General features: G+C 34.8%; 2 protein-coding genes across 2 annotated transcripts; both read right to left on the bottom strand.

The window, feature by feature from the left end:
* Positions 1–4,415: 4,415 nt before the first annotated feature.
* On the bottom strand, positions 4,416–4,937 carry LOC131160794 (uncharacterized). Its single transcript, XM_058116676.1, has one exon. The coding sequence runs from the start codon at positions 4,935–4,937 to the stop codon at positions 4,416–4,418; it is 522 nt and encodes a 173-aa protein (XP_057972659.1).
* Positions 4,938–19,152: 14,215 nt separating this feature from the next.
* On the bottom strand, positions 19,153–20,372 carry LOC131159967 (uncharacterized). Its single transcript, XM_058115224.1, has one exon. It carries the CDS (start codon positions 19,943–19,945, stop codon positions 19,352–19,354), a length of 594 nt encoding a protein of 197 aa, XP_057971207.1. The 5' UTR covers positions 19,946–20,372; the 3' UTR covers positions 19,153–19,351.
* Between the last annotated feature and the right edge of the window lie 1,945 nt (positions 20,373–22,317).

Below are 22,317 nucleotides of genomic sequence, written 5' to 3'. Positions count from 1 at the left end.
TTTTGATTTAAAAAATTAGGCACATGCTAGGGCAAACCAAACAAGTCCTAGATTACAAAATTCTTTTTTTTTTTTTTAAGCCCAATTTCAATTTTCAAAATCCCATTTTTTTTTTTTCAAAAGCACCGCCATTTAATTTAATCTTGAATTCTACCCAAACATTCAAAAAATCCTAATTATTAGATACTCTACAACATTCATTTCAATCACAGTCAAATCGACTCATGCTTCATTTAACATTAGGGAGAGAACATTTCGGGTACTTACCTCTTACACTCTTATTTGCTTCTTCCTGAATTCCTTTTTGTAGCCTCAATTTACACTTCCCTTTGGTAATCTTCTTCTACCACCCAATCCTTTCCAATTTTTTTCATCTTTCAATCTTCTGTGAGCAACCACTATTTTTCTTTAATATCTCCAGCTCTTTTTATCTTATTCACTTTCTTCTTTTCTTTCCTCTTAGTAATTCTCAATCTTACTTTTTGTCTCTCTTTTCTCAATATAGGAAATCCTTCCACTTTTTATTTTTTTCCCCAATTTTCCAATCTCAATCTCCTTTTTTGTCCCTTTCTTTGAGAAGCCCTATCTAAAGGCAAAGGAGGAATAATAACCAACCAATTTTGATTGATCAATTATTTTTAAAACAAATGTTGATAGTGATTGCTCAAATTGATTGATCAATTTTTTATATTTGATTTATTTACATTCATTAAAATATTACTAACTAAAAACTCTCTCCTTTTTGATGTGTATGCAAATTGATGTAAACATTGGGAAGTCGGCTTACCAGAATGGAGTTTTTTTTTTTTATTCATGTATTTATCATTTAAATATATATTTTTTGTCTTTTGATTGTAATAATGAATATTAAAAAACAATCTATTATATACATGTTTGAATCAGGTGGTGAAAATGAGAGATTGCACTTAGGTGAAGACCCTAGCTAAAAGGCATGAAAATTAAAATAAGAAATCTAGGTTTTGCTATATAAAGCCCTAGACAAAATAGGGTGTCTACAATGATCCTCTCATGAGTTAGCTCTATGGTTTGTGTATGCTAGGGTATCGAAAGTCCTTTATATCATGGTCTTAATCCCACTGAACTGTAAGTATTTGTCTTGATATCTTCTTGAAGCCCTTATTTTGGGTGGTCTTGGTTAGCAGACGCTCGGGATTGGATCATTCCTTATCTACGTAACGGTTTGACCTTATAATGTATTGAGCATGGTGAAATGCTCAACCCTCTTCCTTAAAGCCTACTCCTTTTCTAGGGACCATTTGACATGTTTTCTTCCTCATTGGGGCTACTTTTTATATATGTTTCTCAATTCATTCTTTTCCTTCTCTCTCTCTCTCAAACACACACACACACACACACACACACACACACACACAATCTATTTTTGAGCTTTCTCCACTTTATCTTTAGCATTGCAATAACTCTTTACTTTCTTCAACTACTCGTTCAAAATCTCTGGGAGTTTCTTTCATAGTGTATAGCTAAATTTATAAGGGGTAATGCTATATATTAGTGCGGTGGCTGCCACTCCTTGTTCGAGGTTTGAAACCTTCATTTCAAAGCTAAAATTCTTGAGATACCCTAAAGGATTCTTAGGGTTTTTTTCAAATCTCCATGATGCTTAATGAGGTTGTAGTAATCCTTAAAAAAAAAATAAAAATAAAAAAAAAAAATTTAAAAAATTTTAAAATAATTAAATTAAAATTTTAAAAAATAATTAAATAAATAATAATAATAATTAATTAAATAATATAATATTATAATAAAATATTATATATATATATATATATATATATATATAATCCCTGAAGGATCAAAGATCCTTTAGGAACTTTTTTTTTTTTTGTTTCTTCTTTCTCTCTGCAAACAAAGAGCTTCACGCAGCTCCTCGTTCTCTCTTTCCCACTCTCCTCCATCTCATCTTCATTATTCGGCCAATCAAAAATCCAAAAATATCATTGGGCTCTACTTGCCGCCACCGACATTTCTACTGTAGTGGATCTGTCGTGCGAACGTCGTAGGCATATCTCCTGGGGTAAGGTCAAATCTCAAACTTACCTTAATTTCTCTTAAACTATAAGCCCCATTAACGAATGAAAATTGTTAGGAGACTTGTGGGGAGATTCTCTACAATCTAGTCGGAGTAGGTTTTCGAATTGGAGTTCCGTGGTACCAATCCTAAATTGGGGTAAATTTGATAATTTAGACTTTTATTAGGCTATTTAGGGTATTTAAAACTTAGGGAAATTTTAGGAAAAGTTATTGTATGAATTATGACGAATAATGTGGTGAAATTTGAATTTTAGGATTTAGGAGTTTTTGAACACCTGGGGTGTAAGCTGGGGTGTTATCGGGTTTTTTCAAGAATCATGTAAGGGAATAAGTTTAGTCAGTAATTTTATGAAATTTGAATCAATTTAATTGTTATGTTTATAAAAATATTTATTTATTTATTTGAAAATTTAAAAGCTATTTTGAAAACCAACCGTTCGAAATGGATTTTACAAACTTAGGATATATGGTATGGTATTTTTGAATAAAATGAATGGTGAAAAGTTTGTTTATTTATATGGATATGTTAAAATGTGAAAAATTGTGTGGCAGATGACTTAATTTGTATGGATTATTGTATATCTGGATTTGAGATTTTGAAATACTTAATTATTTGTGAAATATTGAAAATGCTTGTGAAAATACTGGAACTGTTTTTGAAATGTAGAAATTTGAACTAACGGCCAATGGCCGGGTGTTATTTGATTGGCCAAGTGCTAGGATTATTATTTGACGGTCGAGGACCGAGTTTTAACTGGTGGCTATAAGCCGCATTGTATTTTGTAGCCGAAGGGCTAGGTATTTGGAATAACAAGAAATATATATGAATTAATATTTTAAATGGTGATTTCTATTATCTAAATTGCATGATATGCTTTAGGAACCCTGGGGACCAGTGTATTGTGAGCACGACACCATTGCTAGTTAGACCATGTGCACCCACACTGTCTGGATAGAAGTGTAGGGGGTCTAGCCGACTGCCTGCGTGAGGTTGAAGTAAGGGCGTCAGACCTGCAACTTTGCTGTGGATGCCTGCAGATGTGTTTGCAGAGGATGTTATTTTTTACTTTGTTTGGGCTGATCACCCCGACTTAGTCCAGCCTTTGGGCCACACAACCTGTGCCATGGGAATGTAAATGACGTGTTTGTCACAGGGAGTGTCTTAAATACATATCTGTTAATTTATGTGAATACGGTTAATTAATAAGATAACTTCGAGAGTTTGCTGAGAAAGGTGAGTGCCCTAGTAGCAGTAATGGTACTAGAGCAGAGGAAAGCTACTTGTATGGGCGGGTAATCTTCCATATCCTCGACTAATTGTGTGTGTGAGTGTAAATTAAAAATGTTTTCATAAATGTGTTTATCTATTTAGAGAATTGGTTATTTTCTGTGCACTAAATGCATGCTGGCCACACACTGACATTAACTTAATCTTTCCCTTACTGAGCTGTGCCTCACCCCTACTTTACAAATTGTCTTTTTAGGGAATCTTAGAGATCAGGTCTAGCAGGCTAGAGGAGCCGGGCTAGTGATGTAAATTTTATGTAGATAATGTATAGATAGAGATTTTATTTTTGTTTAGTTTTATGAGAAGTAGTTATGTGGAAATGGATATATTCGAGTATAAAGATAGTTAGAACTCTGGTAATATAATTTATGAATTTTATATTTTATTTCTGCTACATACGTGTGTTTTATATTTGATGAATAAGGTATCAGGTACACTGACGTTACTAAAGTAGCACTCCGGGCCCACATGACGGGTCGGGGTCGTTACAGAGGTCTTTATCGTGCACATAATACTTATGAAATGTAGCATGAATTGTACATTGAAGTCCTCAAATTGAGCTATTATTGAAATCCAAAACAAAACAATTAAAAGGCAGATAAGCTAAACCAAACAAAAAATAACACAAGATAAGCACCAAGATTTATATGGTTTGAATTTGAATCCATTGCCCTTGCATATGGAGAAGAAAAATTTACACTAGAAATCAAATAGAGGTATAGTTGAGATGAAAATCATAAACGACGTTTAAATTATAACTTCAAATGCATCCAATCTCACGAAAATTAGAAAGGAAAATTGTCCAAACCTTACAAAATAAATATCAAGATTTCATGGGTAGAAAAATTTAACTTAATCAAAATAGATAGTGATAATAGTAGAGATCAAAATCATACATTTTGATCAAACCCTAACTTCTTATACATCCAATCTCATGCAAATGAAAAGAATCACCCTAGCTTGGGTTTGAACCACCACCCATATTATTAGTGGTAAGAATCGAAGACACATTGAACGCATGAAATGCCCGTGGCCAATAGTTGGCCAACTTCACAAGTTATATATGCTCCTCCCTTGATCTCCCATCCCTAAAAACTCTATTTGCATTCACCGCGACATCATTCGTTGAACCACATCTCACAGCTTGCCTAATTGGCCAAAACCCTTCAATTAACTTCTTCTTCTTGTTCTTCATCCTTATCATCATCTTCACGAGACTTCCATCATTATCAGCAAGAGAGTCGCCGTGAACTTTAATGTTGACCTTAAAATGAGACTGGTTTTTGAGATGGTCTAGTTGTTGGGAAATTCTTTGGATTTCATGAGTATCAAGAAGAGTGATATTGACCCAATCGTCTGGACTGCGTGATCCCTTCACGGCTTCTCGGGCTTTCTTGAGGGCTTCAAGCTTGTATCGAGATGGTTTCGGAGCTGATCTGCGAGCTCTCCGGAGATAAAATTCACTGATATTGGGCTTCTGATCGGAGTTTGATCCATGCTGATGCCATGCCCATGCGGCGGCTTTCACCGTGGCCAAGTCGAGGTCGTTGCTGCTGCTTCTAGCTTTTCTTCTGATCATTTCCGTGTATATATTATACACAAAAGGGTTTGATCGACGGACAAGTCCAGCTGCAGGTTCGGAGGAGATGGCATGATATATGGAGGTCTGATGGTGAGGATTGAATTTGTGGAAATGTTTTGTTCCACGCTGCTAAGATAGAAAAGTAGCTAGGTACCTTAAATTGAGTGCATGAGCCAAGAAGTAGGTATCCATTCTTCTGCTTGCCTCAGGTAAATATCTCTCTTCAGAAAGGGATCTCTCGCGTGAATGGGGTATGCTTGGCTGCAGATTTAGTAAATGCGTTGTCAGTTTGAAAGGAGCGATTCAATGGAAGAAGAGGACATGACCATGAGTACGTATGGGTCCGCTAAATATGAGTTCAGTGTTTGGTGGGAATTTGAGGACCTTGGTGGATTTGCTTTGGTAGGGAAAGTGCTGTGCCCGTTCTGATATAGTGACTATTCTCTGTGTGTTTAATTAAATAAAATGGTGGGGAGAAATGACTAGGTAGACACATCAACAAATCCTAATCAATTATTCTTTCTTGAAATAAGCTATAATTTCCTTTCTTATTTAGGATGCAAATTCTTTTTGCCTTTTTACATATTTAAATTTATATATATATTTTAAAAAATCAGGCTAAAAGTAAAAAAAAAAAAAAAAAGAGTTCAGGACATGACATAGTCTCATTTACATGAAGAAAGAAAAAAAAATTACATTTTCTAGTGTCATTGATCTAAATTTGAGAGTTTATATAATTGCTTGAAAAAAAGAGTATAAAGTTGTTTTAGAATAAAAATAGATTGTAAAAATTTGTTTCTTAATTTTTTATGATGTGTCGCATCACAATAATATTATAATATAAATAATAAATATATATATTTTTCTTAATAATTGTGAAAATAAAATGATATCTATATATATATATATATATATATATATAATATTTTTAAAATCACCTTTCCAATGATTTCTATTTAGAAAATATATAACAATATAATTTTATTATTATTTTTATTATTTATACTATAATATTATTTATTTATTTATTTTATGACCCATAACTCCTACTTGGGCAAACCCTTCAGACTGGGCCAAACAGCACCAAACTGGAGGGATGAAACATTGCAACCAACTTGTTAAAGAATGAAAGATAAAATCAGTATATTTCTTCTTCACATTTTCCTGTACAAGATGAATGAATATATATTACAATATTTACCTATATGAAATTTCCTCCTATAATCATGGCATAATTTTAATCCTACAATCAAGCCTACAATCATGCCAACACTTCCCCTCAAGTTGGTGCATATATATATATATATCTAATACCCAACTTGTCAATTGAGTTGTAGAAGCTCTTGTTGCACACAACTTTTGTAAGTATATCTGCCAACTGGTCTTCAGACTTAACGAATGGAAATCGAATTATCTTGGCTTCAAGATTTTGTTTGATGAAATGTCGATCTACTTCCACATGTTTGGTCTGATCATGCTGAACTGGATTATGAGAAATGTTAATAGAAATCTTGTTATCATAGAATAAGTCCATCTTGTAGTTTAGGGCAAAGCCAATTTCAGTTAATAGTCTTCGAAGCCAGAAAAGCTCACACAGACCCTTAGCCATCCCGTGAAACTCAGCTTCTGCACTTGACAATGCTACCACCTTTTGCTTCTTGCTTCTCCATGCAACCAGGTTCCCTCCAACAAACGTAAGATAGCCTGAGGTGGATTTTCTATCTGAAATATTTCCTGCCCAATCAGCATTTGTATAACCTTTAACCCTCAAGTGGATTTTTTTTTGAGAACATAAGTCTTTTTTCAGGGGAGGACTTTAGGTATCGAAGAATCCGAATCACCGCAATCATATGATCTTCACTTGGACAATGCATGAATTGACTTACTACACCTACTGCATATGCGATGTCAGGCCATGTATGGGATAAATAAATAAGTTTCCCAACCAATCTCTAGTACCTTCCTTTGTCTGTTGGCACTTGGTCTGGGTATTCTCCAAGCTTGTGATTCTAGATTATTGGTGTATCTACGGGCTTACAATATAGTAACCTAACTTCTGATAATAAATCTAGGATATATTTCGTTGGGAAAGAAATATGCCATGCTTAGACCTACCATCTTCAATTCCTAGAAAATATTTGAGTTCTCCTAGATTTTTCATCTTAAACTCTGTTGCCCATTGCTCTTGAAGTCATGTTATTTCTTTTGGATCATCTCTTGTAATGATCATATCATCTACATAGATTATTAATGTTGTTACCTTGCCCAGTTAATGCTTCAGGAAGAGTGTATGGTTTGAGTTGCTTTGTTGAAAACCATATTTCTTCATTGCCAAGCTAAATCGCCCAAACCATGCTCTTGGTGATTGCCTTAGTCCATACAGTGCATTGTAATTTACACACAACCTTAGTCATTGAGGTTTCCATATACCCTAGTGGAATATCCATATACACTTCCTCCTCAAGATCACCGTGAAGAAAGGCATTCTTTACATCAAACTGGTGTAATGGCTAGTTGAGATTTGCTGCTAGAGATAACAAGACTCTAACTGTATTCAACTTGGCTACTAGTGAGAATGTTTCCTTATAGTCCACGCCATATGTTTGTGTATAGCCCTTTGCCACCAGCATTGTTTTATGTTGTTTGATAGATCCATCCGCCTTGTGTTTAATGGAGAACACACATTTGCACCCCACTGTCCTTTTTCCTTTAGCCAATGACACAAGAGCCCATGTTTTGTTCTTTAGTATTGCCTCCAGCTCTTCCTTTATAGCCCGAGTCCACTTAGGGTCTATTAGAGCTTCCTGAACATTAGTGGGAACATGATACGAGGAAATTTCATGTGCAAATTTTTTAATGGGCTCAGATAGTTTCTTTGTAGATACATAGTTGGCAATTAGATACCTTGACCTTGGTTCCTCAATTTCTGGAGAGTACCTATTTTGTGGCTTTCCACGATTATGCTTGAAAGGTAAGGTATAACCAGCAGAGATATCCATATCATTATTAGTTGGAAGTGTAATAGGAGAGTTTACCTCAAGGATATTCTCAGGAGATGGCTCTTACGGTACTAAGTTGTGGGGGGATTCCTGTTCAACTTCAGGTGGGGTTGATGTAAATGTTGCTCTTAGAGTTATGTCATCCTCCGGAGATTCATCTGGAGTTTTATCAGGTTCCCCACTAACTACCGTATTTATGTCATCAAACCCCAACCAGTCAAATTTTGACCAATTCTGCTTTTCAACTTGGATCTCCCCTTGAAGAGAATGATTGGATACCAAGGGAGAGTAGAACATGTCAGATTCTAGGAACGTTACATCCATAGTGACATAGGTGCTTTTGGTGATTAGGTCATAGCATCGATATCCTTTTTTATGTATGACATATCCCAAAAAAAGACATCAAACAACACATGGATCAAGTTTATTACGTTGGTCCATATGGAGATGTACAAAAGCTACACATCCAAATACTCGGGGAGGAATCATTAATATTGTAGGCAAGGACACATAAGTTGAAAGAGCCTGTAGGGGTGTCTTAAAATCCAAAACTTTAGATGGCATATGGTTGAGGAGGTGCGTAGCTGTAGCAACTACATCAGCCCAGTACCAATTGAGTACAGGGGCGCCAAGTAAGAGGGCATGAGAAATTTCAAGTATATGTCGGTTTTTTCGTTCAGCGACACCATTTTGCTGAGGAGTCTGTGGGCAAGAAGATTCATGAATAATTCCATGATGTTGGAATCAATCAAGGAATCCCTAGTCAAAATATTCACCACCGTTATCAAATCAAAGAATCTACATCTTGGTTGAGAATTGAGTCTGAACCACGACATGAAATGATTTAAACACACTTAATACCTCATCTTTATATTTCAGCAAGTATAACCAAGTCATGCGAGTATAGTCATCAACAAATATAACAGACTAGCGAATTCCAAATGCAGTAGAAACATGAGAGAGTCCCCACACATCGGAATGGATTAAAGCAAATAGAACGTCACTTTTATGCATACTCAATGGATAAGTAACTCGATGACTTTTGACAAGAATGCAAGTATCACACTTAAAGTCAGCAGTTGATATGTGTGAAAATAAATTAGGGAATAAATGTTGCATATACCCAAATGACGGATGTCCTAATCGACGATGTAAAAGCCAAATCTGTTTCTCCTTGATACCATTAGGATGATGCATATGATGTGCTCAACCCACACTAAAATCATCCATGTAGTATAATCCCCCCCCCCCCCCTCTCTTATTACCATGCCCAATGATCTCCTTTGTGAGAATATCCTGAAGAAGACAAAAAGTATGATAAATGAGCACTGCACAATTTAAGTTTGTTGTTACTTGGCTAATAGAGAGTAACTTATGAGACACAGAGGGAACCAATAAAGTGTAAGATAATGCAAGAGAAGGTGACAAAGTCACCGTGCCAGCCTCATTGATTGAAGCAACAACTCCATTGGCATTTGCAATGTTTGTGCATCGTAGTGGAGAAGTGTGTGAGAAATCATTGGGATCGAACGTCATGTGATCGGTAGCCCCAAAGTCAAGTATCCAAATATTACTATTAGCATTATGATGAGAATTAAATAAAGTGGCACCAGAAGTGCCAAGATCGTCAGCGTCCTCCATTAAGAAAACCAAAAAACCTTCTTAGATTTCAAGCACACAACAACAAAAAAAAAAAAAAACCAAAAAAAAAAAAACAAAACCACAAACCTCCATTATGTAATGAATCAGCTCAAGATTTGATCGGGCATCCACCAAAATCCTCGTATGAATCCGCTCTAGAGCTGTAAGCAAACACCAAAAAAGGACCAAGGAAAAACAGGGAACCTGAAATCGAAGTCGTGGGGTATGGCAAGGATGGCCACGGACATAATCCCACGCTTGGAAAGAATTCAAGGCAACTTACACATCCACTACAGTCAAGGGGATGCCAATAAAAAATGTTATTATTGCTGCTCCTGATGTGGCTGTGATTTTTCTCAATGTTTAGAAGTCGTCGATGGCCTTTTTTTTTCCTTGCAGAATCAACCTCACGTTTTCTAACTAAATAAATTAAACCTCAATAAGAATTAGAGTTGGAACCTTGGTAGAAAAGATGAAGCTTCTCAAAAAACTTCAAGGAATCTACTCAATCACCGCTTTGGGGAAGCAGTGGTTTACCGCGGCGATGAAGTATTGCGGCGTCCGACAGCGGCCATGGAGCCTCTCAAAAATCTTCAAAGAAGGGGAGGCAGAATCAAATCTGACGGAGAGCCAACGACGACGACCCAATGAGATCAAATATGAGATCCTATACAAAGAAGTGGAGATCAGAATTAGCACGTGGCAACTTAGCAGCGGGCCAACGACGACGGCAACTCAACGACGACGACGACAAACTCAACGGCGGCGGCAGTGACTCAATGATACCGATGAGAGTTTAGCCTACTCTCATACCATGTTAAAGAATGAAAAATAAAATTCTGTATATTTCTTCATCCTCTTTTCCAGTACAAGATGAATGAATATATATTGCAATATTTACCTATCCGGAATTTTCTCCTATAATCATGCCACAATTTTAATCTTACAATCACGCCAACACCACTTATTGATGCATTCCTAATAATTTATTAGGCAAACCACAAGACATATTATAAAGAGTTAAGAAAAGCTCCCCACGGACATGACGCAGTGGAAAGGCATCAGCACGTAAGAAAGAGTATCGGGGGTTCAATTTCAAGTAGATACACTCACGGAACCAGCGGTATCTATAGATGGTGAGAATTTACTCTGTGAGCCAGCGAGTACTGTGGATGGTGAGAGTTCGCTCCATGAGCCAATAGGGATCGTGGATAGTGAGAGTTTTCTGTGAGCCAGCGGGGGCTGTGGATAGTAATGGAGATGTGTCCCTGAAGTCGGGTTGACCGAACGTCCAACTGATGCATAGAAGTCGTGTCTGCATTCCGAACTGTACTTGATCAACGAGACCTAGGGGAGGACGCTGATCTATAAGTTTGGTGCCACACTAGGGGATCTGAAGGACTTGTTAGTGGTTGGAGTCCTATGTAAAAAAAAAAAAAAGTTAAGAAAAGCTTTTATAATCTACTTATATGCCAATCTTGCAAGTTTTATTTTAATTACAACATTTACAAATCATAGAATACCTTTCGGGACGTTCTAGTAGTTATGGAGCTTATATGTTAGATGTCTCAGTTCAAATACTAGGAGGGTTGGGAAGGATTATGGATTGAAAGATGGACTAACTCTCATTGTATAGTTTAGGCGGGTTTTCTAATTGACCAAAAAAATTTAGATCATGGGTATACAAGTAATTTTAAAAAATAATATTAATTATAAAGTTTTCAAAATATAAATTCTCATTATCTAGCTCAACTCCCATTATCTCCTATAAATGAAATACTAAATTTGAAAATGTGGGGCATAAATGTGCTATGCATGTATAAACAATTAGGAAAAGTTATTAGATTAGTCTGCCTAATTATGTCACATCTCAAATTCAAGTGAACTTAAATCACTATTTTCACATGCAACAATATTGTAGCATGTGGCTAAGCTTCTAAAAATATTAAGATAGTAAATAGAAAGGACCACCAATAGTGTTGTACATGGTTAAATTGTTAAAAATTACCAAATCAAAGGCAATACACAGACAATCTACCAATGGCTAAGCTTCTAAAACATCAAGATGGTTAAATTTCTTAAAACTAACAAATCAAAGGCAAATTATAGACAATCTACCAATACTATTACATATGGCTAAACTAGTAAAATATTCTACCAAATCTAGGGTAGTAAACAAATGAGCTACAAACGATGTTATATGCAGTTAAACTTTAAATCAATGCACAACATCCTAGGTGGTTAACAAATAGATGTGCTTGGCTCACCAGAGCTAAAATTGTGTACTGCCCAATATAATTGTTTCTCTTTCCAAAATGAAATGGAAGGGGAACCAACTCCAAGTATGTCTTATTTAGTTTCTTCCACTCCAGTGTCACTCATTACATTTGTCACAACAACTAGATATGGTTTTCAATTCAAAGTGTGATTCCTTGACTATGAGTTAGTTGATAGCCATCACTAGCATCATTCATCCTCCTAGCATTGTTGTCTTTGTCAACTACAAAAGTCATTATGATGTCAATGTCTACAAAATGGCTGGATATGATTCTTTGTCCAATGAGGCGATTTTTTAATTAGAGAGCCCATTACTAGCCACATCATCAATGTCGATCTATGGCAAAGTTCTAACAACTTAATTTATTAGCTATAAAATTTCCTTTGATTTCAAGCTTTCCTCTAAGTGTGATAGTTGAAGACAAATCTTCATCCAACTGCATGAGTTGCCAACTAGCATGGCCATCGCCTATGGCCTACCATATCATTAGTGCTGATCTCATCCTAATTAGCGATGCTATCTTATCCTCAACAATGTTGATCTTATCCTCGGTTGCGATGTTGTCCCCTTCATCAACTTACTCCTTTACTTTTTACCCTTGTGTAGTTGTGGCAGCCAAATGTGAATCATTACCTAGTAGTATGAGTCACCATAGGTGCTTGCTTGTCATGAACCTCATCTTCAATATTGACCTCTTCACAATTTACCACATTTGTAGCATTGCATTGAAGGACATCAAGATCATATGTGCCTTTTCACCTCAAAGAAGCTCATGACTTACAATTGCTATTTTGGAGAACATTTAATTTTGTATTTCATGATATCTTATGTAATATTGATTATGCATCAGCTAAATAGGCCACTTGACAGAATGTATTTTCCATAATTCTTGTGAAGTTGGATAATGTGTTCTTGACGTCAAAAGGGACATTGTTATAGGTATAAAGTAATCAAGTTGTGGCACAAATCTAAGGTGATCAACACCTGAATGAGGCTTAAGGCGATCAACCTATACTATAAGGCATTATGTTGTGGTGCGAACATGGGGTGTCAATCAATGAATGATACTTAGGGTGGTCAACCTATATTGCAAGGGACCATGATGTGGTGCAAATCTAGGACTATCAACTCTTGATTAAGAGCTAGAGTGGTTAACCTATACTACAAGGGCCATGCTGTAGTGCAAATCTGGGATGTTTAACCCCTGAACAGGACCTAGCTAGGGTGGTCAACACTTATTGCAAGAGACCAAGTCAAAACCAGTAATGTTGGAAATCATGACGCATTAATGTTAGCACCATGAACAAAGCTAAATTGTGCACTTGATGTATGACTAAACTTGAAAAAAGAGAAAAGAAGAAGAAGAAGAAGAAGAAGAAGAAGAAGAACAAGAAGAAGAAAGAAAGAAAGAAAGAAAGAAATAAGGGAATAGATAGGGGTATGGGGGAAAAAAAGAGGTCTTGTCAAAAAGTAAAAAAAAAAGAAAACAAAAACGAGAAGCAAGTAATACATAGATAATGCACATGTTGTGTGTGTGTGTGTGTGTGTGTGTGTGTGTGTATGTGTTAGAATATGTGTGTATATGCATGTATGTATATATGTATGCATGCATACATACATGATGTATACGTGGAAATGAAGATAAGGTGGAGATAAGCCTAATTTCTCCATGGAATTACCTCTCTTATAATTATTTCATAGGACCTATCACTTTGTGTGCTCCACTTATTGCCATAAAATGCTATGTTTCCCTCTTCATCTCTCATATGACGAGGAAAGACTATTTATTTATAAAATTCTCTCTCTATCATGGATCCCACCACTCTTTCAATTAATTCATTTCAATCCCATCAATAGTCTTCTTTCACTCCCCGACTCTTTGGCGAATGCAAGGTTAGATTTATGTTTTTAGTTATTATTTTAATTACATTCACCTTATTATTCTGGTTTTGGTATTAAATGCCAATTAACCCTTTTTGTCTCACACACATATCTCTCAGTTTTTCTTCAATCACTAAATTATCTTCTGGGAGGCCATGCCGTAAGGAAGGGGAACTGCTACAAGACAAGATTCTATAATCTCTAGTTGTAGTGATCCCAAAAAAAATAAAATAAAAATAAATAAATAAATAAATAAATAAAATTTTAAAAAATTAATTAAATAATTATTATTAATTAAATTATATAATGTAATATATTAATATAATATATTATATTATAATATAGGATTATATATATATATATAGTTTAATGACTTTTTGAAGCAGAAAGCTTCAGGAAGAAGATATTTTTTTTAAAGAGAGAAGGAGAACAACGCACCCCCCCCTTGAATTCTCGTTCCCTCCTCTGTCTCTCTCCTTTCTCTCCTCAATCTCAGCGAATATTCAACCGATCGGAAAACAGAAGGTTCCGTTGGGTTCCGTTCCTAACTCTGCCACCGACATTTCTACTAGAGTAAATTTGTCATGGGAGCGGCGTAGGTACCATTCCTGAGAAAAGGTAATTTTTTCCTATTTCCTCAATTTCTCCTTAAATATGCTATTAAATTGACAATCGGGCACCACCACGGGGTCCTAGTCACAATCGTCGTCATTTTGGTTAGAGTAAATTTCCAATTTGGGTTTCCTACGCCCCACTCCAAAGCGAGAGTGAGATTTGGAAAAATAAGTAAATTGATTATATTTGAGAGTATAATTATTTATTCGAAATTTAAGGGCTTAGGAAATATTAAAATAGTATTTTATTTAGGATTGATTTAATGGAATTATGATTTTTATTTCAGGATCCAGGTGAGTGACGTAGGCATCTTTTCGGGGTCCTTGTTGGTGTAGTTCAAGAAACCAGGTAAGGGGAAAAATATATATTAAACCATAATTTTTAGGAATTTAATGAGAAATGAATTGTGTTATATATACGTGTATATGTTTTAGTATAGGTTTAAAATGCCAACCATTTAAATTATGTTTTCAGAGCTTAAGGTTGTTTATTAGATACGTATATGCGAAAATGAACTAATAAAAGTGAAAGATATTTTCAAGATAGTTATGTAAGAAATGAAAGATATATTTTCAACATATAAATGTTAAATGTGGGTTGACTTATTTTACAAGGAATATATATAAGAATTTTATTGTTAAATTGTGTGGCATAAGTAAGATAGAATTTTGTGTGGAATTATATTATATATATATATGAGATGTAGGATATATAGGAAATGAATTGAGTATGAAAATGTTATATGAAATATGCTGCATGAGACTGTTAATGCAACCATGTAAAACAGCAGAAAGATGTTGGGTAAAACAGTTGAAAGATGTTCGGTAAAACAGTTAAAAAATGTTGGGTAAAACAGATGAAAGATGCTAGACATGTTATGAAATGAAATGAAAATGAAAATGAAAGAAACGGTAATGAAATGTGAAATGTGAACAATGTAAAATGGGAAAGAGTCACGTAAAGTGAAATACTACGAAATGACAAAGCTGAGAATATGAACAGATGTGAATTACAGAATAATGACAGACATAATAACGTATTATGGTATTATCGGTATTTATGCTAGTAGAACATGTTACGTTTCTCAATCTTACTTTTTGTCTCTCTTTTCTCAATATATATAATCCTTCCACTTTTTATTTTTTTGTTTTTTCCCCTAATTTTCCAATCTCAATCTCCTTTTTTTTTTTTCCCTTTCTTTGAGAAGCCCTATGTAAAGGCAAAGGAGGAATAATAACCAATCAATTTTGATTGATAGATTAATTTTAAAACAAATGTTGATAGTGATTGCTTAAATTGATTGATCGATTTTTTATATTTGATTTATTTACATTCATTAAAATATGACTAACTAAAAACTCTCTCCTTTTTTATGTGTACGCAAATTGATGTAAACATTGGGAAGTCGGCTTACCAGAATGGAGCCTTTTTTTTTTTTTCATGTATTTATCATTTATATATATATTTTTTGTCTTTTGATTGTAATAATGAATATTAAAAAACAATCTATTATACACATGTTTGAATCAGGTGGTGAAAATGAGTGAAATGAGAGATCGCACTTAGGTAAAGACCCTAGCTAAAGGGCATGAAAATTAAAATAAGAAATCTAGGTTTTGCTATATAAAGCTCCGGACAAAATAGGGTCTCTACAATGATCCTCTCATGAGTTAGCTTTGTGGTTTGTGTATGCTAGGGTATCGAAAGTCCTTTATATCATGGTCTTAATCCCACTGAATTGTAAGTATTGGTCTAGATATCTTCTTGAAGCCCCTATTTAGGGTGGTCTTAGTTAGCAGACGCTCGGGATTGGATCATTCCTTTTCTACGTAACGGTTTGACCTTATAATGTATTGAGCATGGTGAAATGCTCAACCCTCTTCCTTAAAGCCTACTCCTTTTCTAGGGACGATTCGACATGTTTTCTTCCTCATTGGGGCTACTTTTTATATATGTTTCTCAATTCATTCTTTTCCTTCTCTCTCTCTCTCTCTCTCTCTCTCTCTCTCTCTCTCTCTCTCTCTCTCTCTCAAACATACACACACACACAATATATTTTTGAGCTTTCTCCACTTTATCTTTAGCATTGCAATATCCCTTTACTTTCTTCAACTACTCGTTTAAAAGGGGTAATGCCATATATTAGTGCGGTGGCTACCACTCCTTGTTCGAGGTTTGAAACCTTCATTTCAAATCTAAAATTCTTGAGATACCCTAAAAGATTCTTAGGGTTTTTGTCAAATCTCCATGATGCTTAATGAGGTTGTAGTAATCCTAAAAAGAAATAAAAATAAAAATAAAAATAAAAATAATTAAATTAAAATTTAAAAAATAAAAAAATAAAAAATAAATATTGTTAATTAAATAATATAATATAATATTATAATAAAATATTTTATATATATATATATATATATATATATATATATATATATTATCCCTGAAGGATCCTGAAGGATCAAAGATCCTTCAAGAACTTTTTTTTTTTTTCTTCTTCTTTCTCTCTGCAAACAAAGAGCTTCACGTAGCTCCTCGTTTTCTCTCTCCCACTCTCCTCCATCTTGTTTCCATTATTCGATCAATTAAAAATCTGAAAATATCGTTTTGCTCTGCTCGCCGCCACCGACATTTCTACTAGAGCGGATTTGTCGTGGGAACGGTGTAGACATATCTCCTGGAGTAAGGCCAAATCTCAAACTTACCTCAATTTCTCTTAAACTTTAAGCCCATTAACGAACGAAAATTGCCAGAAGATTCGTGGGGAGATTCCCTACAATCTAACCAGAGCGGGTTTTCGAATTGGAGTTCCGGGGTACCAAACCTAAATCGGGGGTAAGTTTGATAATTTAGGTTTTTATTAAGCTATTTAGGGTATTCAAAACTTAGCAAAATTTTAGGAAAAATTACTCTACGAATTATGATGAATAATATGGTGAAATTTGAATTTCAGGGTTTAGGGGTTTTTGAACACCTGGGGCATAGGCCGGGGTGTTATCGGGTTTTTTCAGGAATCAGGTAAGGGGATTAAGTTAAGTCAGTAATTTTATGAATTTTGAATCAATTTAATTGTTATATTTATACAAATATATTTATTTATTTATTCATTTGAAAATTTAAAGGCTATTTTGAAAACCAACCGTTCGAAATGGATTTTACAAATTTAGGATATATGGTATGATATTTTTGAATAAAATGAATGGTGAAAAGTTTGTTTATTTATATGGATATGTTAAAATGTGAAAAATTGTGTGGCAGATGACTTAATTTGTATAGATTATTGTATATCTAGATTTGAGATTTTGAAATACTGAATTGTTTGTGAAATACTAGAAATGCTTGTGAAAATACTAGAACTGTTTTTGAAATGCAGGAATTTGAACTAACGGCCAATGGTCAGGTGTTATTTGATTGACCAAGGGTCAGGATTATTATTTGACGGTCGAGGACCAAGTTTTAATTAGTGGCTATAAGCCAGATTGTATTTTGTGGCCGGAGGGCCAGGTGTTTGGAATAACAAGAAATATATATGAATTAATGTTTTAAATGGTGATTTCTATTATCTAAATTGTATGATATGCTTTAGGAACCTTGGGGATCAGTGTATTGTGAGCACGATACCGTTGTTAGACCATGTGCACCCACATTGTTTGGATAGAAGTGTAGGGGGTCCAATCGACTGCTTCCGTGAGGTTGAAGTAGGGGCGTCGGACCTGCAGCTTTGCTGTGGATGCCTGCATATGTGTTTGCAAAGGATGTTATTTTTGACTTTGTTTGGGTTGATCACCCCGGCTTAGTCCAGCCTTCGGGTCGCACAACCCGTGCCATGGGAATGTAAACGACATGTTTGTCACATGTAGTGTCTTATATGCATATATGTTAATTTATATGAATACAGTTAATTAATAAGATAAATTCGAGGGGTTGTTGAGAAAAGTGAGTGCCCTAGTAGCAGTAATGGTACTAGAGTAGAGGGAAGCTACTTGTATGGGTAGCTAATCTTCCCTATCCTTGGCTAATTGTGCGTGTGAATGTAAATTAAGAATGTTTTCATAAATGTGTTTATCTATTTAGTGAATAAATGTATTTGTCTATTTAGTGAACTGGTTATTTTCTGTACACTAAATGCATGCTGGCCACACACTGACATTAACTTAGTCTTTCTCTCACTGAACTGTACCTCACACCTACTTTACAAACTGTCTTTTCAGGAAATCCTAGAGATCGGGTCTAGTTGGCTAGAGGAGTCGGGCTAGTGATGTAAATTTTATGTAGTAGTGTGTAGATAGAGATTTTATTTTTGTTTAGTTTTATGGGATATAGTTATGTGGAAATGGATATATTCGAGTATAAAGATAGTTAGAACTCTGGTAATGTAATTTGAAGATTTTATATTTTATTTCCGCTGCGTACGTGTGTTTTATATTTGATGAATAAGGTATCAGGTACACTGACGTCACTAAAGTAGCACTCCGAGCCCACATGGCGGATTAGGGTCGTTACAGAGGTCTTCATCGTACACCTAATACTTGTGAAATGTAGCATGAATTGTACATTAAGTCTTCAAATTGAGCTATTATTGAAATCCAAAACAAAACAATTAAAAGGGAGATAAACTAAACCAAACAAAAAATAACACAAGATAAGCACCAAGATTTATGTGGTTTGAATTTGAATGCATTGCCCTTGCATATGGAGAAGAAAAATTTACACTAGAAATCAAATAGAGGTATAGTTGAGATGAAAATCGTAAACAACGTTTAAATTATAACTTCAAATGCATCCAATCTCATGAAAATAAAAAAAGGAAAATTGTCCAAACCTTACAAAATAAATATCAAGATTTCATGGGTAGAAAAATTTAACTTAATCAAAATTGATAGAGATAATAGTAGAGATCAAAATCATACATTTTGATCAAACCCTAACTTCTTATACATCCAATCTCATGCAAATGAAAAGAATCACCCTAGCTTGGGTTTGAACCGCCACCCATATTATTAGTGGTAAGAATTGAAGACACGTTGAACACATGAAATCCCCGTGGCCAATAGTTGGCCAACTCCACAAGTTATATATGGCTCCTCCCTTGATCTCCCATCCCTAAAAACTCTATTTGCATTCACCGCGACATCATTCGTTGAACCACATCTCACAGCTTGCCTAATTGGCCAAAACCCTTCAATTAACTTCTTCTTCTTCTTCTTCATCTTTATCATCATCTTCACGAGACTTCCATCATTATCAGCAAGAGAGTCGCCGTGAACTTTAATGTTGACCTTAAAATGAGACTGGTTTTTGAGATGGTCTAGTTGTTGGGAAATCCTTTGGATTTCATAAGTATCAAGAAGAGTGTTATTGACACAATCGTCTGGACTGCGTGATCCCTTCACGGCTTCTCGGGCTTTCTTGAGGGCTTCAAGCTTGTATCGAGATGGTTTCGGAGCTGATCTGCGAGCTCTCCGGAGATCAAATTCACTGATATTGGGCTTCTGATCGGAGTTTGATCCATGCTGATGCCATGCCCATGCGGCGGCTTTCACCGTGGCCAAGTCGAGGTCGTTGCTGCTGCTTCTAGCTTTTCTTCTGATCATTTCCGTGTATATATTATACACAAAAGGGTTTGATCGACGGACAAGTCCAGCTGCAGGTTCGGAGGAGATGGCATGATATATGGAGGTCTGATGGTGAGGATTGAATTTGTGGAAATGTTTTGTTCCACGCTGCTAAGATAGAAAAGTAGCTAGGTACCTTAAATTGAGTGCATGAGCCAAGAAGTAGGTATCCATTCTTCTGCTTGCCTCAAGTAAATATCTCTCTTCAGAAAGGGGGTATGCTTGGCTGCAGATTTAGTAAATGCGTTGTCACTTTGGAAGGAGCGATTCAATGGAAGAAGAGGAGACACATCAACAAATCCTAATAAATTATTCTTTCTTGAAATAAGTTATAATTTCCTTTCTTATTTAGGATGCAAATTCTTTTTGCCTTTTTACATATTTAAATTTATATATTATTTTAAAAAAAAAATCAGGCTAAAAGTAAAAAAAAAAAAAAGAGTTCAGGACATGACATAGTCTCATTTACATGAAGAAAGAAAAAAAATTACATTTTCTAGTGTCATTGATCTAAATTTGAGAGTTTATATAATTGCTTGAAAAAAAAAGTATAAAGTTGTCTTAAAATAAAAATAGATTGTAAAAGTTTGTTTCTTAATTTTTTATGATGTGTCACATCACAATAATATTATAATATAAATAATAAAATTATATATTTTTCTTAATAATTGTGAAAATTAAATGATGTATATATATATATATAATATTTTTAAAATCACCTTTCCAATGATTTCTATTTAGAAAATATATAACAATATAATTTATCATTATTATTTATACTATAATATTATTTATTTATTTATTTTATGACCCATAAGTCCTACTTGGGTAGACCCTTCAGACTGCTCAGGTAGCACCAAACTGGAAGGATGAAAACATTACAACCCACTTGTTAAAGAATAAAAAATAAAAATCTGTATATTTTTTCTTCATGTTTTCCTGTACAAGATGAATGAATATATATTACAATATTTACCTATCTGAAATTTCCTCCTATAATCATGTCATAATTTTAATCCTATAATCAAGCCTACAATCATGCCAGCACTCCCCCTCAAGTTGGTGCATATATATCTCTAATGCCCAACTTGTCAAGTGAGTTGTAAAAGCTCTTGTTGCACACAACTTTTGTAAATATATCTGCCAACTGATCTTTAGATTTAACGAATGGAAATCGAATTATCTTGATCTCAAGATTTTATTTAATAAAGTGTCGATCTACTTCCACATGTTTGGTCCAATCATGCTGAACTGGATTATGAGAATGTCAATAGCAGCCTTGTTATCACAGAATAAGTCCATCTCGTAGTTTGGGGCAAAGCTAATTTTAATTAATTTAGATTACTTTCAATTATTCCAAACTCATATTAAATTATAATTTTAAGTATGTTAATATCATTCATACAAATAGCAATCAAAATTTTTAATTCTTGCTCAAAATGATGTCAACGCCAAGAGTATGAACTAAATATATCCCTCATAGGTTCCACAAATAAACAAAAAAAATTCTGTCCTCGAAATCGAAGAGCATGGCATAAAATATGCAATTAAAAATTGAATTTTAAGAAATATTAATCTTCGGATAATTTAAAAAATTATGCCCAAAAATTCCGGAAAAATATGAACCCCAAAATTTTTTTTAAAATATTTCATGGTAGGGCCTGTGAGTGGGCCCTATGCAACCACAAATCCCTGAGCCGCCTGTGGGACTGCGCCTTCTGTGCAGGCAGTCTCCTTCCTCAATCCTCACCCATTTCTACTGTATCCAAATTTCCTATGGTTTGTGTTCCCCAGCAGAGCTACACAGATTATAATTTTCTAATGATTTTATACTTGTCTTGAACCCAATTTCAAAACCACCCTGCTGATTTTGCAAATCAATTATGGAAAAATGCGTTTTGAGATTGCTCTACCCTTCGTGAGCTTTCGTGTATTGTTCGCATTTTGATGAAGCTTAGTACGAATACAATATCTCAAATCAGCCACCAGCACAGCCATAAGACAATTTAGGATTCTAGAACTGTGCATCTTATACCATGGATTCTATTGTACTAACTTTGAATAATCTAATGGACGTCTGCTTTCTTTCCTTTCCTTGATATGCAACTTTGATGGGAAACCGCACGATATCAAGGGTGAAGGCCAGGGTTGACAAAATAGGTCGGAACTCGACGATTGATCTGTAATCTATCCATTTAAAACGAGTTTGAATTTATACAAATCAATCTGTTTATAAACGAATCTATTCGGATTCGAACAATTTATAAATAGGTCAAGCCGGGTTCGGATCAGACCATTTATTTGCCCTTACCCATAAAACCCTAATTACTATTTGCCTGCTATATAAACTC

Source organism: Malania oleifera, chromosome 7 (assembly GCF_029873635.1).
Source record: "Malania oleifera isolate guangnan ecotype guangnan chromosome 7, ASM2987363v1, whole genome shotgun sequence".
Lineage (NCBI taxonomy): Eukaryota > Viridiplantae > Streptophyta > Magnoliopsida > Santalales > Ximeniaceae > Malania > Malania oleifera.
Note: the sequence above shows the minus strand (reverse complement) of the source record. Positions and strands in the feature narration are given on the sequence as shown.